The following is a 13,114-nucleotide window of genomic DNA, read 5'->3' as shown; positions in this document are numbered from 1 at the left end:
GAAAAGGTTTATTTATCTTACATCTCCCAGGTCACATTTCATCAGAGAGCCCAAGTTAGGAACTCAGGGCAGGAACCTGGAGGCAGGAGCTGGAGCACAGGCCATGGAGGAATGCTGCTTACTGGCTTGGTTCCCTGGCCCCTGCTCAGCCTGCTTTCTTATGCAACACAGGCCCACCTGCCCAGGGTGGCACCATCCATAGTGGGCTGGGCCCTCCCACACCACTCATCAAGAAGATGCCCTCAGACATGGCCACAGGCCAGTCCAATAGAGGAAATTACCCGATTGAGGCTCCCTCAACCCAGGTGTGTCACACTGACACGAAAGCTATCCAGCACAACTGATCCCTTGTCAACTTGATACACAAACACATCACTATTAAACCATAACCTTTCCAATTCTTGTCCCCAAGATATGATGTTAACATTAATATCACAACATAAGACAGTACAACCTTAAAAACCCCACAGTCCTTAAAAAATCCAAAGACTTAAAAATATGTAGTCTCTTACTAGTCTCTTAACCGTGGGTGGACTTCTGTAAAATCCAAAACAAGTACTGTCTTATTTCAAAGGGAAGAATCAGGCACACCTAAGCAAAACCAAAGTCCAGCAAAGTACCTCAAGGCTTGACTCTGCAGCCCACAGCACACTTAGTTCATCTCGCAGACCCAGGCCAGCTCCATTCCACACCTGCCGCTGTCCTTGGTGGTCATTCCATGGTCCTGGCATCACCAAAAGCTGGGGTCTCCACTGAAACTGAGGCTACGCCTTCATCAACGACCTCTTCTTGCTTCTTGGGGTGCAAAGGCCTCAGATTCTCTCCATGACCCCTTCAATCCTGGGGTCTTCACTGCAACTGAAGATGCACTTTCACCTATGGCCTTTCCTGGCCTCTCAGAGTGTTAAGCCTCAGCTGCTCTCTGTGGCCCCTTCACACTTTCAACACCAGAACCATGCAGGAGACTCTTACACATTACCAAGTCCTGCTTCCGGCTAGAGATGGAGGTTTGGGTCCCCTCTGTGTGCTGATCCTGAGGAAATACCTCACAGAAGATTTCACCACAGTGATGCTGGTTTCTTGTTACTTACAGCTGATTTTTCAGCCCCAGTAAAGCAAAGGTTTTACTTCAGGTTCTTGTCTCTTCTTAATCAAAGCTGATTCTTCAGCCCCAACGGACCAGAACCCACAGATTCTCAATGCAAAATCTCACACAAACAGCCCTGATAGTCTCCACTTCCCTTTGAAGCTTCACAAGCCAGGCTCCCATCATCTACAACTCTTTTCAGCCTAACTGTTCCAAGCTCCACAGCAACAAATTCTGAGCACACAATGGCTTTTCCAGCCCAAAGTTCCAAACACATCCACAGTTCTCCCAAAAATACCAAGGTCAGGTCTGTCACAGCAATATCCCACTCTCTGGTACCAATTTCTGTCCTAGTTTGTTCTTCATTGCTGTGACAGAATACTCCGACTACTATCAACTTGGGGAAGAAAAGGTTTATTTATCTTACATCTCCCAGGTCACAATTCATCAGAGAGCCCAAGTGAGGAACTCAGGGCAGGAACCTGGAGGCAGGAGCTGGAGCACAGGCCATGGAGGATCACTGCTTACTGGCTTGCTCCCCTGGCCCCTGCTCAGCCCGCTTTTTTATGCAACACAGGCCCACCTGCCCGGGGTGGCACCACCCATAGTGGGCTGGGCCCTCCCATATCACTCATCAAGAAGATGCCCCTCAGACATGGCCACAGGCCAGTCCAATAGAGGCAATTCCCCATTTGAGGCTCCCTCAACCCAGGTGTGTCACGTTGACACTAAAGCTATCCAGCACAAGATGCATACATGTTTTTCTTTTGTTTTTCCAACTTGTTTGTGAACATAAATAAATATGCCATTTTATTAAATACACAGCAATTTTTTAAGACAAAAATTATTTTATGTGTATGAGTGTTCTGCCTGTATATCTGTAAGTGCATCAATGCATGCAATGCCCATGTAAGTCAGAAGAGGGCGCTGGATCTTCTAGAACTCAAGTTACAGACAGTTGTTAGCCACCATGTGAGGGTACTGGGAACTGAATCTGGGTCATCTGTAAGAGCAGCCAGTGCTCTTAACCACTGAGCCATCTCTTCAGCCCCATTTCAAGCTATGTTGATAAGCTGAAGTGACCAGCTAAATAAAATGAGATGACAAGAAAAAGAATGGGAAGTTCAGAATTTAGAATAAAAACAAAAATAAAAATGCAAACAAAATATAAGTTCTTCAAATGAGAACTGTCAATATGTTAGCTGTTTCACAAGAGCCACTGTATAAAGTGACTGTCAGAAGCTACCCCTCTGTATTAGAGCTGCACCCAGGAGAGGAAGGAATTAAGATTTTGTACTCAGCAGATTACATGCATGTACTTCATCTATTGCTGTGTAACAAATCATCCAAAACAGTAAACGTTTATTAATCCAGAGTTTCTGTGTGTCAGAAATCTTGGTACAGCTTAGTAGGGAACCTTAGCAATAAAGTCTCTACTAGGAGGGAATCATAATATGGGGAGATTCTTGGGGGGCTCATCTGAAAGCGTAACAGATGCAGGGCCAGTTCTCAAGCTCTCTCACATAGTTGCTGGCTAGATTTAGTTTCTTGTGGGCTGTTGAACTGTGAGTATTACTTCCTCACTGACTGCTAATGAGATGCTTCTTGCTTCTTAGCACACAGACTTCTCCACAAGACAGCTGACATCATCAGACATACACACTAAGGAGCAGGAAGGTGAGCACCATGGAAGCCACAGTCTCTCTGCAACCTAATCTTGGAAGTCATTCTAGGTCGAGCTCACACTCTGGGGGGCTCAAAGGGAAGAGAACAATCACTAGGAACCATCTTAAAGGCCACTTGTCACATCAAGTCATGCTTTGAAACGGTTGTAAAGGTATAATACAAGATCCCAATTCTGTGAATAAGACAAACATGTTTTTACAGAACAAAAGCTCAGATCATGAAAAGTAGTTGAGACATAATGCATAAATGCTTAAGTTGGGAAGCTGGAGAGATGGCTCAGCACTTAAGAGCACTGTTTGCTCTTACAGAGGACCTCAGGGGAGCTGACACCCTCTTCTGGTCCTGTACTCACTGCACGCAGGTGGTACACTTACATACACACAGGCAAACCACTCATATACTAAACAAACAAACAATTTAAATGCTTAGGTTGGAAAAGAAGTGAAAACAGAATACTGACGGGAAAGGGAATGGAATAGGATCTTCAATAGCTGTTTAAAATAACTGAAAGGCTGTCATGAAGATACAGTTGGTACTCAGTTTTGTAGTTCCAATAGGCTGAGCAAAAACCAGAAGGGAACATTCTAATACTCCTTATACAACAATTTAATGAACTGTTTACTCATCTGTATCCTCCACATGAGTACTAGCTACTTTAGATAGATTATTATGTCTTATTCACTATTACAATCCTGAGCTAATGAAGCAACAATAAAAATTTGGTGAATGATATATGAAAAAAATTAAAGACTTAAAATCATAGGGAAATTAATTTAGCTCCAAATCTTAAAGAATTTAATGCTTAGATGCTTCCACAATCAGAATGGGACACTATGTCTCTGGAGGTGGTAGAGGGTAACCACACAGAATGAATGGGGTCAAGATATCTGGACAAAATGACCTCTAGGTCTTAAAGGCTAATGATCTGATTCCATGACACTGCTGTCTGGATAAAGATCCCTTCTAGACACTGCTCCAGACAGACAGAATGAAGCTGGCCAATAAGCCAACACTGAAGACACACTAAAAACTGGAATTCCATGCCTACTGAACATTTTTAAAGCATTTTACCAAGCATGAAACGAAGCTCATCTGAAGCAACTTTGGGCTGAGTCCACCTTCCTGAGCCTGCTGTGCCATTTCCAGACAGCGTAACATAGGACAACAAAGGCTTAGGAGTCACACTGGCCTGGTCTGGTTCTGGACTGGACTAGCTGTAGGACCAAAGGCTTACAAGTAACCCAACTCTTCTAGTCTCAGCAACTTAATTCACGGACTGAGATAATTCTAACCTCACAGGGTTTCTTTTTTTTGTTGTTTGTTTTTCCATGTAATGTATTCTCACCGGCAGTGAAAACCATCAGGAAATGGTTTTAAAGTCAGGTAATAAGTTCCACTCCTTCCACTCCCTCCCTTACCTTGATAGTTTTTCACAGGAGTCATCTTGTTATAATCTTCAGATAAAATAAATTCCTGTAAAACAAAAGTAGTAAGCTGAAGGAAATTTTTATTATTATTTTTATGTGTATGAGTATATTGCCTGCATGTGTGTCAGTTCACCCATATGGTGCAATGCCCATGGAGATCAGAAGAGGATGTCAGAGCCCCAGGTACTGGAGTTATGGATGATTGATAGCCACCATGTGGATGCTGGGAACAGAATCCAGGTCCTCTATAAGAGCAGCTAGTGTTCTTAACTGCTGAGCCATCCCTCCAATCCCACAAAAGGAAAATTTTTAAATGAACAAATATGCTTTGGTTAAATAACAGAATTAACAGGCTAAATAACAGGCTAAATAACAGAATTACATCTAACATTAGTGGTTTGTCAATCAACTTGGTATTTTTATACTGTCTAACAGTAACCCAATAGTGATTCAATGCAATATCACAAGTTTTACCTTACAACTCTTTAAGCACCTGTCCTCTTGTTCAGGGAGGCCATGGAGACCCCACCAGATGGACCTGAACCAGTCTCCAGTCTACAAAGAGGACGGTCAACACAGAGGAAACATTTCCTCCATGCTTCCAAGTGAAGCCAGCCACGACCAAGCAGGACCTTTGACTTATCTTCACAGAGACGGAGCTGGTAAAAGAAAGGAGCCAGGGGCTCCTCCAAAGCCCATGTGACCCCTGAGGAACAGATCCTCAAACAACCTTAAGAGTAAAAATAAATTGATTTGGGCCAACTGTATGGTCTTAAACACCCAAAAAGAAAGTATAGCCAAGGTTTAAAAAATGATCAGTACATTTCTTTAAGAGTCCATGTGTATAGCTAAAGGCCACATAACAAGAAACAATGCCAGACAGGAGATACCTTCCTTTGAACTGTTGGCCAGGGTAACCCAAAAGACTCCCAGACAGTAACCCAGCATAGAACTGGGAAAATGAACATCAGACCCCAATCTTAATTAAAAGGAATGTTGGCAACTGAATGTTGCTAGATGAGGAACAGCGATTTTCCTAAAATAAGGGACTCTAGCTAGGCTGACTAGACTCACTGAATGTACTTGCACTGGGGAATGGCTGGGGACACTGACAACACAGTGGACAGTAACAGGGATGATAGAGTATATGAGCTCCAGTCGGGGGGGCTATGGGAAGGTGCCATTTGGGATATGGGTATAAAGATGAATACGAATGTCTGGGATGTTCTATATGAAATACACAGAAAATAAATAAATAATAAAAATTTTTAAAAATCAAATCATATTCAGAGTGTCAATAGTGGTCAATTTTGAACACTAAGCAGATTCAAAGTATTTTTCTATCATTTATGTCACAACTGAACATTTTAAGGCTTTAGCCAGTGAGCAAATGGGTAGCAGTTCCCTAGTGAGAAATTCAATTTTTAGTCTACTGTTAACATTAGTAATTTATTTCCCCTTACAGCAAGCTTCTTGAGGTTACCCCTGTCTATTTTCTAGGATATTCTCTAGGATATACGGCACAGTGCCTTGGCACAGTGAGTAATCAATAAATGCTGGTTGGTTATGTGGAAGGCACCTCCAAATCAATGAGTCTAAGTGGCAATTGTACTAAAGAAATTAGTTTCTGTACAACACACTCTGTACAGACTTTGTGGGGACACATAAAAGATGGACATGTGGAGATCCCCATAAGCATCTCTGAAGACATCAACCAGGTGTTTACAAGGCCCAGTCAGGTTGGATTCCTTTAGCTTCTTTCAAATGCAAACTATCTACATATTCTTAAAAGGTAAACTGTCAAGCACCAGGTGAGCTGCAAAGTGTAATATAAATCAATGCTTTCATCTGAACTTAAAAACAGAAGAATGAATCTTTTCACAACATTTGGAAGCATTCAAATTGTTCTCTGAGGACTTGCAGAGGAGAGTGGGAAGACAGACATGTAAACTTTTTTGCTACTGGGTGCTTTACTGAGTTCATATAGATCGTGTAGTTTTTTTTTTTTTTTTTAGAAAAAAATAATTACTGTATTATTTCTGTGTCAAATGCACAAAGGTAAAAGAGGAGGAGGCATGACAGAACACACCAGGCAATCACACTCCTCAGGCTCTGCTTTTCTGTCCCCACCCCCAGAAGAAGCTTATCTGCAAATGGATTTTCTTCACAATGATTTTCTTGGCAATAACATTAAACTTGTCAGTTTTAAAACTCATATCATTATTCCTCCAAAGAATGACACCGTATCCATTTCTTATTTCTGAAGAGTTAAACTCACAACTGAACAAAGTTTTACAGAAGTACACAGTATGTCTGGAAGAACAGTGAAGAACTTGCTGGAAAAACTTCACACAGACCTAAGCAATCACTGTCAACTTTTCATCTCAGGAAGGAGGATTCCGCCCTGACCTGCACTCCAGAGCTCTTCAAATATCTTAATATAAACACACATGAGAAAGTCTGCTGAAGACAACTGATAATTGTGCAAGTGTTTACTGAGTTCACTTTGTTCATGTTAAATATATTGAAATGGTTCTCTGGCTTGGGAAATAGAGACCTTAGTTTAGCCTTTTGGAACAAGGAAGGTATTAAAAAAAGAATTTGATCCAGGTTTTCACTTAGGATTTAACACACACACACACACACACACACACTCCACAAAATAGAAAATTACCAGTTCATTGTACTAGTAAACTTAATTTTTCATTAATTTCTCTTCCTATGATAATATAAACATATAGTCGGGGAGAAAATATGGGAGATCTTATCACTTTTCATTGTTATTTTTTGACCATAGAAACCACATGCTATTCTAAATATCTGAAGGCTAAATACTGAGAAGGCTCAGCGGTAAGAGCACCAGCTGTTCTTGCAGAGGACTCAGATTTGATTCCCAGCATCTACATGGTGACTAACAACCATCTGTAACTCCAGTTCCAGGGGACTCTGACGCCCTCTTTTGACCTCCGCGGACACTGCACAACACGGGTGCACTTACACGCATGCAGGAAATACACTCATACACATAAAAAAATAATAAAAATAAAAATATTATAAAATTAAAAGTCCCTTTGTGTTCCATTTCTTAGAGATAAGTATTAGTCACAATAAAATACAATGTGAAGACCAATCAGTAGTGATTTCCTATTTTAATAAATCATGCATGCCATCCCATACTCACCAATTTCATTCTTTTATGAGTGCATACTTTTATAATGTCCTTTCACTGATTAATGCTTATACTGTTTCCATTTTATCAAATTCTTACATTGAATATATTATGCTTTTATTTTTTTAATTTTTCATTCATGTGTATCTATGTGTGTGTCCATGAGGATCAGAGGGATCTAGCTGTATATCCCCTTGAGCTAGAGTTACAGGCAGTTGTGAGCTGTCTGATGTTGTGTGCAGGGAACTGAACTCAAGTCCTCTAGAAGAGCAGGAAGCCCTCTTAACTGCTGAGTCATCTCTCCAGTCCCTGAGTGTATCATACTTTTATATAACTAACATTAATTCTATAAAAGTCCTACAAGGAGAAGTGTTGAATCAGAGGGTAAATCCATTTAAGACATGGGAAGCATTGCAAATTAGAATTTTACAAATATTTAATCTATTACCATTCACAAACAGTGTGAAAGTCTGGCTAAAGTTTAATTTCCTTAGGATTGACCAATCAAAATTAGATTTAAAGTGTATATATTCAAAATAATTTTTTGGGAAAAAAATCTATCCTTTTAGTCTTTCTACACTGCCTTCTTTTCATTCAACCATTCTACCTATCATCTAACTAATTTTAATGCTCATTATAATATACCAAACTATACAGGACATTTAAGGGAGAAGTTAGTAACTGTCACCATCTTCAATCTTATCTCTTTCAAGTAGCCAGCTTTCAACTGTCTAAGGTATCCTTCTATACCTTGTAAAAAATTTTCAATACTTTTACAAACATATGTGAACACATATATACATTTAGGGTTTTCTTTCATTTGGTAAGGTTGTAGAAAAATAGGATTCATTTATAGATATTCTTTTGTGACTTGGTGTTTTCACTTAAAATTTATCAGCACTAGTTTTCCTGGATTCACTTAGGTCTAAACTTATTCTTTCTGAGGGCTCTACAAGACTTCATAAAATGGATGTACCACATGTTTTTCAAGTACTTCACTCTTTTTAAATATATATATATATATACTTTTTAAAATATTTTATTGCTTTTTATTTTTATGTGTATGTGTGTATTGTCTGCATATAGGTAAATGCACCTGTGTCCTGCAATAGCTGTGGAGGACAGAAAAGGCTGTCAGATCCCCTAGAACTGGAGTTACAGACAGTTGTTAGATGCCATGTGGGTGCTGGGATTTCAACCTGGGTCTTCTGCTAGAACAGCCAGTGTTCTTAACCACTGAGCCATCTCTCCAGCCCCAAGTACTTCACTCTTAAATGGACATTCCACTTGTCTGCTACTTTTCACTAGGACAACACAGCAGGAACAGCTTTTGTACGCATACTCTTATGAACTAATGCATATAGAAAAAAGATTGCTCACTCAAGATTCAACACTGCCAAATTCCTCTTCATGAAGCATATACAATCATTCATTCTTGTATCCCCTTCATATGGCAGTATTATTTCCTCACATTCCATTAACAATACATGCTAATCTTTTCAATTTTTGTCAAACTAATGTACAAGAAAATGGTATCTGGTTGAGGTTTAATGTGCATTACCGTTTATATGCTAGAGTATTTCTGGGTATGTTCACTTGGCACTTTCATTTCCTCTATGAAATTTGCATTCAGATTTTGCTTTAGAATGGTTCCCTGAAAGAAAAAACAAAACAAAACAAAAAAACTGGCTCTGAGGCAAAGCTTTAAACTGAAAACTTGATGTGGAGGTGGAGTCTCAACAAAGAGCAACACGAAAAGATGCATGGTACATCACTACCATGCTGTCCCTAGTTTCATGGAGGCCAGCCAGTTCTCTAGCACACAGGAAGTCTGTGGACAGACAGAAGTATCAGGTTAGAAAGAGTACAGGAAGGAAGGATGTGGAGGGAATTTACCTGCCAGCTCCCTGCCATTTCCCTTTGAATTGAGATGAAAGTTCCACAAGACTTTAGCTTCACCTTCCTTTGGGAAAATAGCTTACCTAGTTCCATTTGGAGCCTCTGGGGAATCAGATCTTGGGCCTAGCAGAGCTATGCTTATAGAAAGTGAGAACACAGCAGAGAAACTACGTGCTCTGGCCTCATGGTGAAACCATCAACCCAGGGGGTCTGAGAAACAAGGAACACAGGAGGCAAAGGATATGGTATGGCCCATGCAATTTTGTCTGTAATATGTAATTTTCTTACTGAATTATAAAAATGTTTTGGATATTAGATTTAGTAACCCACTGTACAACATCTAAAGTTGGAACTATTTTTGTCTCCTGATACTCTGCCATTTTACTCTGAATCTTTTGTAGTATTAAAAAAATCTTCAATAAAATATGGTATTCTAAGCTAAAATTGTAATTTTCGGGGAGAGGGGATTTTGAAATAAGGTCTCATGTACCCTGGACTGCTCTCTGAGGCTCCCTATGTAGCCCTAAACTTCTGATCCTCCTGCTTCTATATCTAGAATTCTGGGATTGCAGTCATGTACCATCGTGCAGTACTGGGGATCCAACCTAGAGCGTCATGCATGTTAGGCAAGCTCTCTACCAACTGAGTTACATCCTCAGTCCATTCACTATATATATATATATATATATATAAATCATTACTTATTTTTTTAATTTTTAATAACTACATGATTAAAAGAAAAGAAGCATTTCATTACAGCTTTAACATATTCAGTAACATACTCCAGGGCAAGAGCACATCTCTTTCACAAGTGGCTGTTTAAGTTTCTAGGTTGACAGTTGAGTTAATACAGTTATACAACACTGAACTCAGTATAAGCCCTGTAAGATATAAAATTCAATACTTTTTAACCTTTAAAAAAGATGTCCATTTCATTTTAGAATATATTGTTCCTTGCAGAAAGACTAACTGCTTTTGCTACTAAAACTGAGATGTTGGCGCATGCATCTCTAATCTGTGTATCTACTACTAGGCATAATTGGTTGCACTTGGATCCTTGGCACCTGTGTATGTCTTTAAAATCATCGGGTAGATTTCAATGGTAATATTTATCACCTCTACTAAATAACATGACATAAATTTCCATGCTTCCTCCTCAAATATAATATTTTTCAAAAATTTGTAGATTTTTTTGGGTGTGTGTATATCACACAGAACATCCCAAACCATCTTATTCAAGGAAACCACCCTCCCATAGCCTCCCTCCCCCCACTAGAGCCCTTATACTCTGATATCCCTGCTACTGTCTGCTGTGTTGTAGCATCCCAGCCATTCCCCACTACTTGTCCATCTGGTGAATCTAGTCAGCATATCTAGAGGTCTTTGTTTTAGGAAGGTCAGCTATTTCCCATCTACTAGCAATCAGTTGTCAATATTCCTTTAGATAAGATTGGGGTCTGCTGTTCATTTTCCCAGTTCTATGCTGGGATACTATCTGGGAGTCCTTTTGGCCACCTTGGCCAACAACTCAAAAGAAGGTATCACCTGTCTGGCATTGTTGCTTGTTATGTAGCCTTTAGCTATGCATATGGACCCTTAAAAAATTATATTGGCCCCTTTAATCATTGGTTATACTTTCCTTTTGGATGTTTAAGGCCATACAGTTGCCTGAGATAAACCAATTTATTTTTTACTCTTAAGGTTGTTTGAGGATCTGTTCCTCAGGGGTTCACGTGGGCTTGGGGGAGCCTCTGGCTCCTTTCTTTTACCATTTCCACCTATGTGAAGGTAAGTCAAAGGTCCTGCTCGACCATGGATGGCTTCGCTTGGAAGCATGGAGGGAATGATTCCTCTGTGTTGACCCTCCTCTTTGTAGACTGGACACTGGTTCAAGTCCATCTGGTGGGGTCTCCTTGGGTTCCTTGATCAAGAGGCCAGGTGACCCACCACAATTACAGGACATTTTTGAGAGATGCTCATAGTCCTCCAGAACTAGCCGACCTAGGAGGGCAAGGAGCAAAAAGTGTCCTTTATGTCCCACTGACCAAATTACTATAGGCCTCAAAGTATGTCTGTTAAACACCCAAGAAGGTTAGTTCCACCAGTCTGGTATTTTTAATTACTGTGTGTCATGTAGATGAATCTTGGGCAAAGACCAGTTGTTCTCAGATAAACCTTACCTAGACATACATTTCTTGATCTGCTATGTATAATTTGTCAGTAGCATGTAGGAGTAATATGGTTCCCTCTTGTTTTCAAAACAAGATAAGTATTGTTTATCTCTCACCCGTCTATCATGGCTTTCCCACTTAAGGTGCCCCCATTTCCCCCCTTTCTCCCTTACTAATACCCTTCTCCTATGGTCCTACCTCTCTTGAGCTCCTTCTTTCCCTTTATCCCCTAGGTTCCTTGAATACCCTTCCCCCCCCCTCCCTTAGACTAACCCAATTTTTATCCATATCTCCCTTATTAAGGCCTGTTACCTACTATTCTTCTCCTTCAGGTTATTTCTTTTCCTTTACCTCACTGTTTCCTTACCCTTGTCCTTATGTCTGGATACATATTCACTTATCAGGGTTTGGTTCTGGGATCCACATGTGCTCTTTCTCTGACTGATTGTTATTGGTATATAGAAAGGCTACAGATATTTGTAGGTTAATTTTGTAACCTGCTACTTTACTGAACATGTCAATAATTTCTAGGAATTTTCTGGTGGAATTTTTGGCATCTCTTAGATATATCATATCATCTGCAAAAAGGGATAATTTGATCTCTCCTTTTCCAACTATTACTCCTTTAATTTCCTGCTCTTGTCTTATTGCTTTTGCAAGAGTTCAAGCACTATGTTAAAGAAAAGTGGAAATACTGGACAGCCTTGTCTGGTTCCTAATTTCAATGGGAATGCTTCCAGATTTTTCTCCATTTAGAATGATGTTGACTGTGGGTTTGTTATATATAGCTTTCATCATGTTGAGATATGTTCCCTCCAGTCCAATTCTCTCTAGGACTTTGAACATAAATGCATGTTGAATTTTGTTATAGGTCTTCTCTGCATCTATTGAGATGACCATGTGGTTCTTGTCTTTGAGCCCATTTATATGATTTATGACGTTTATTGACTTACGTATATTGAACCATCCCTCCATCTCGGGGATAAAGCTGACTCAATCATAGTGGATGATCTTTTTGATGTGTGTCTGTATGCGGTTTCCAAGTATCGTGTTGAGAATTTTTGTATCTACGTTTGTTAAGGATATGGGTCTATAGTTTTCTTTTTTAGTTGTATCTTTTCTTGCCTTTGGTATTAGAGTGATGTTGGTTTCATAGAAGGAATTTGGAAGTTCTCCCTCCCTTTCTATTTTTTTGAAAAAATTAAGTAGCATTGGATGTAGATCTTCTTTAAACATCTGATAGAATTCTGGTCCTGGGCATTTTTAGTCGGGAGGTTTTGTATTACTGTTTCAATTTCTTTTTATGTTATGGGTCTGTTTAAGCTGTGAATCTCTTCTTGATTTAGTTTTGGTGGTTCCCATGCCTTTGGATATCCCTTTCTTTTAGGTTTTCAAATTTAGTACATAGGTTTTTAAAGTATTCCCTTATAATGTTCTGTATCTTTCTGGTGTCTGTTGTGATGTTTCCCCTTTCATCTCTGATTTTGTTGATTTGGAGGTGCTCTTTCTTTCTTTTGGTTAGTTGGGCTAGCGGTCTGACAATCTTGTTTATCTTTTCAAAGAACCAGTTCTTGGATTCGATGATTCGTTGTATTGTTTTCTTTGTTTCAACTTCATTAATTTCTGCCCTGATTTTTGTTATTTCTTCTTGTCTGCTGCGTTCGGGTTTCATTTC

The 13,114-nt window shown here is 39.7% G+C and overlaps 1 protein-coding gene across 3 annotated transcripts in view; it reads right to left on the bottom strand.

The window, feature by feature from the left end:
• Wdfy2 (WD repeat and FYVE domain containing 2) overlaps positions 1-13,114 on the bottom strand; it is a 201,624-nt gene that overhangs the window by 61,023 nt on the left and 127,487 nt on the right. For 2 of the 3 annotated variants that reach the window (XM_029570555.1, XM_008847350.3), the window contains one exon: positions 4,192-4,246. The exons of the other annotated variant lie outside the window; for it this stretch is intronic. In XM_029570555.1, coding sequence (XP_029426415.1) covers positions 4,192-4,246 — 55 coding nt within the window. The remainder of the gene's footprint in view (positions 1-4,191; positions 4,247-13,114) is intronic. 3 annotated transcript variants of the gene reach the window in all.

The sequence above is a fragment of the Nannospalax galili genome, unplaced genomic scaffold (assembly GCF_000622305.1).
Source record: "Nannospalax galili isolate Female #2095 unplaced genomic scaffold, S.galili_v1.0 scaffold1252, whole genome shotgun sequence".
Lineage (NCBI taxonomy): Eukaryota > Metazoa > Chordata > Mammalia > Rodentia > Spalacidae > Nannospalax > Nannospalax galili.
The sequence above is the reverse complement of the archived record's forward strand: the minus strand, read 5'-3'. Positions and strand labels throughout refer to the sequence as shown.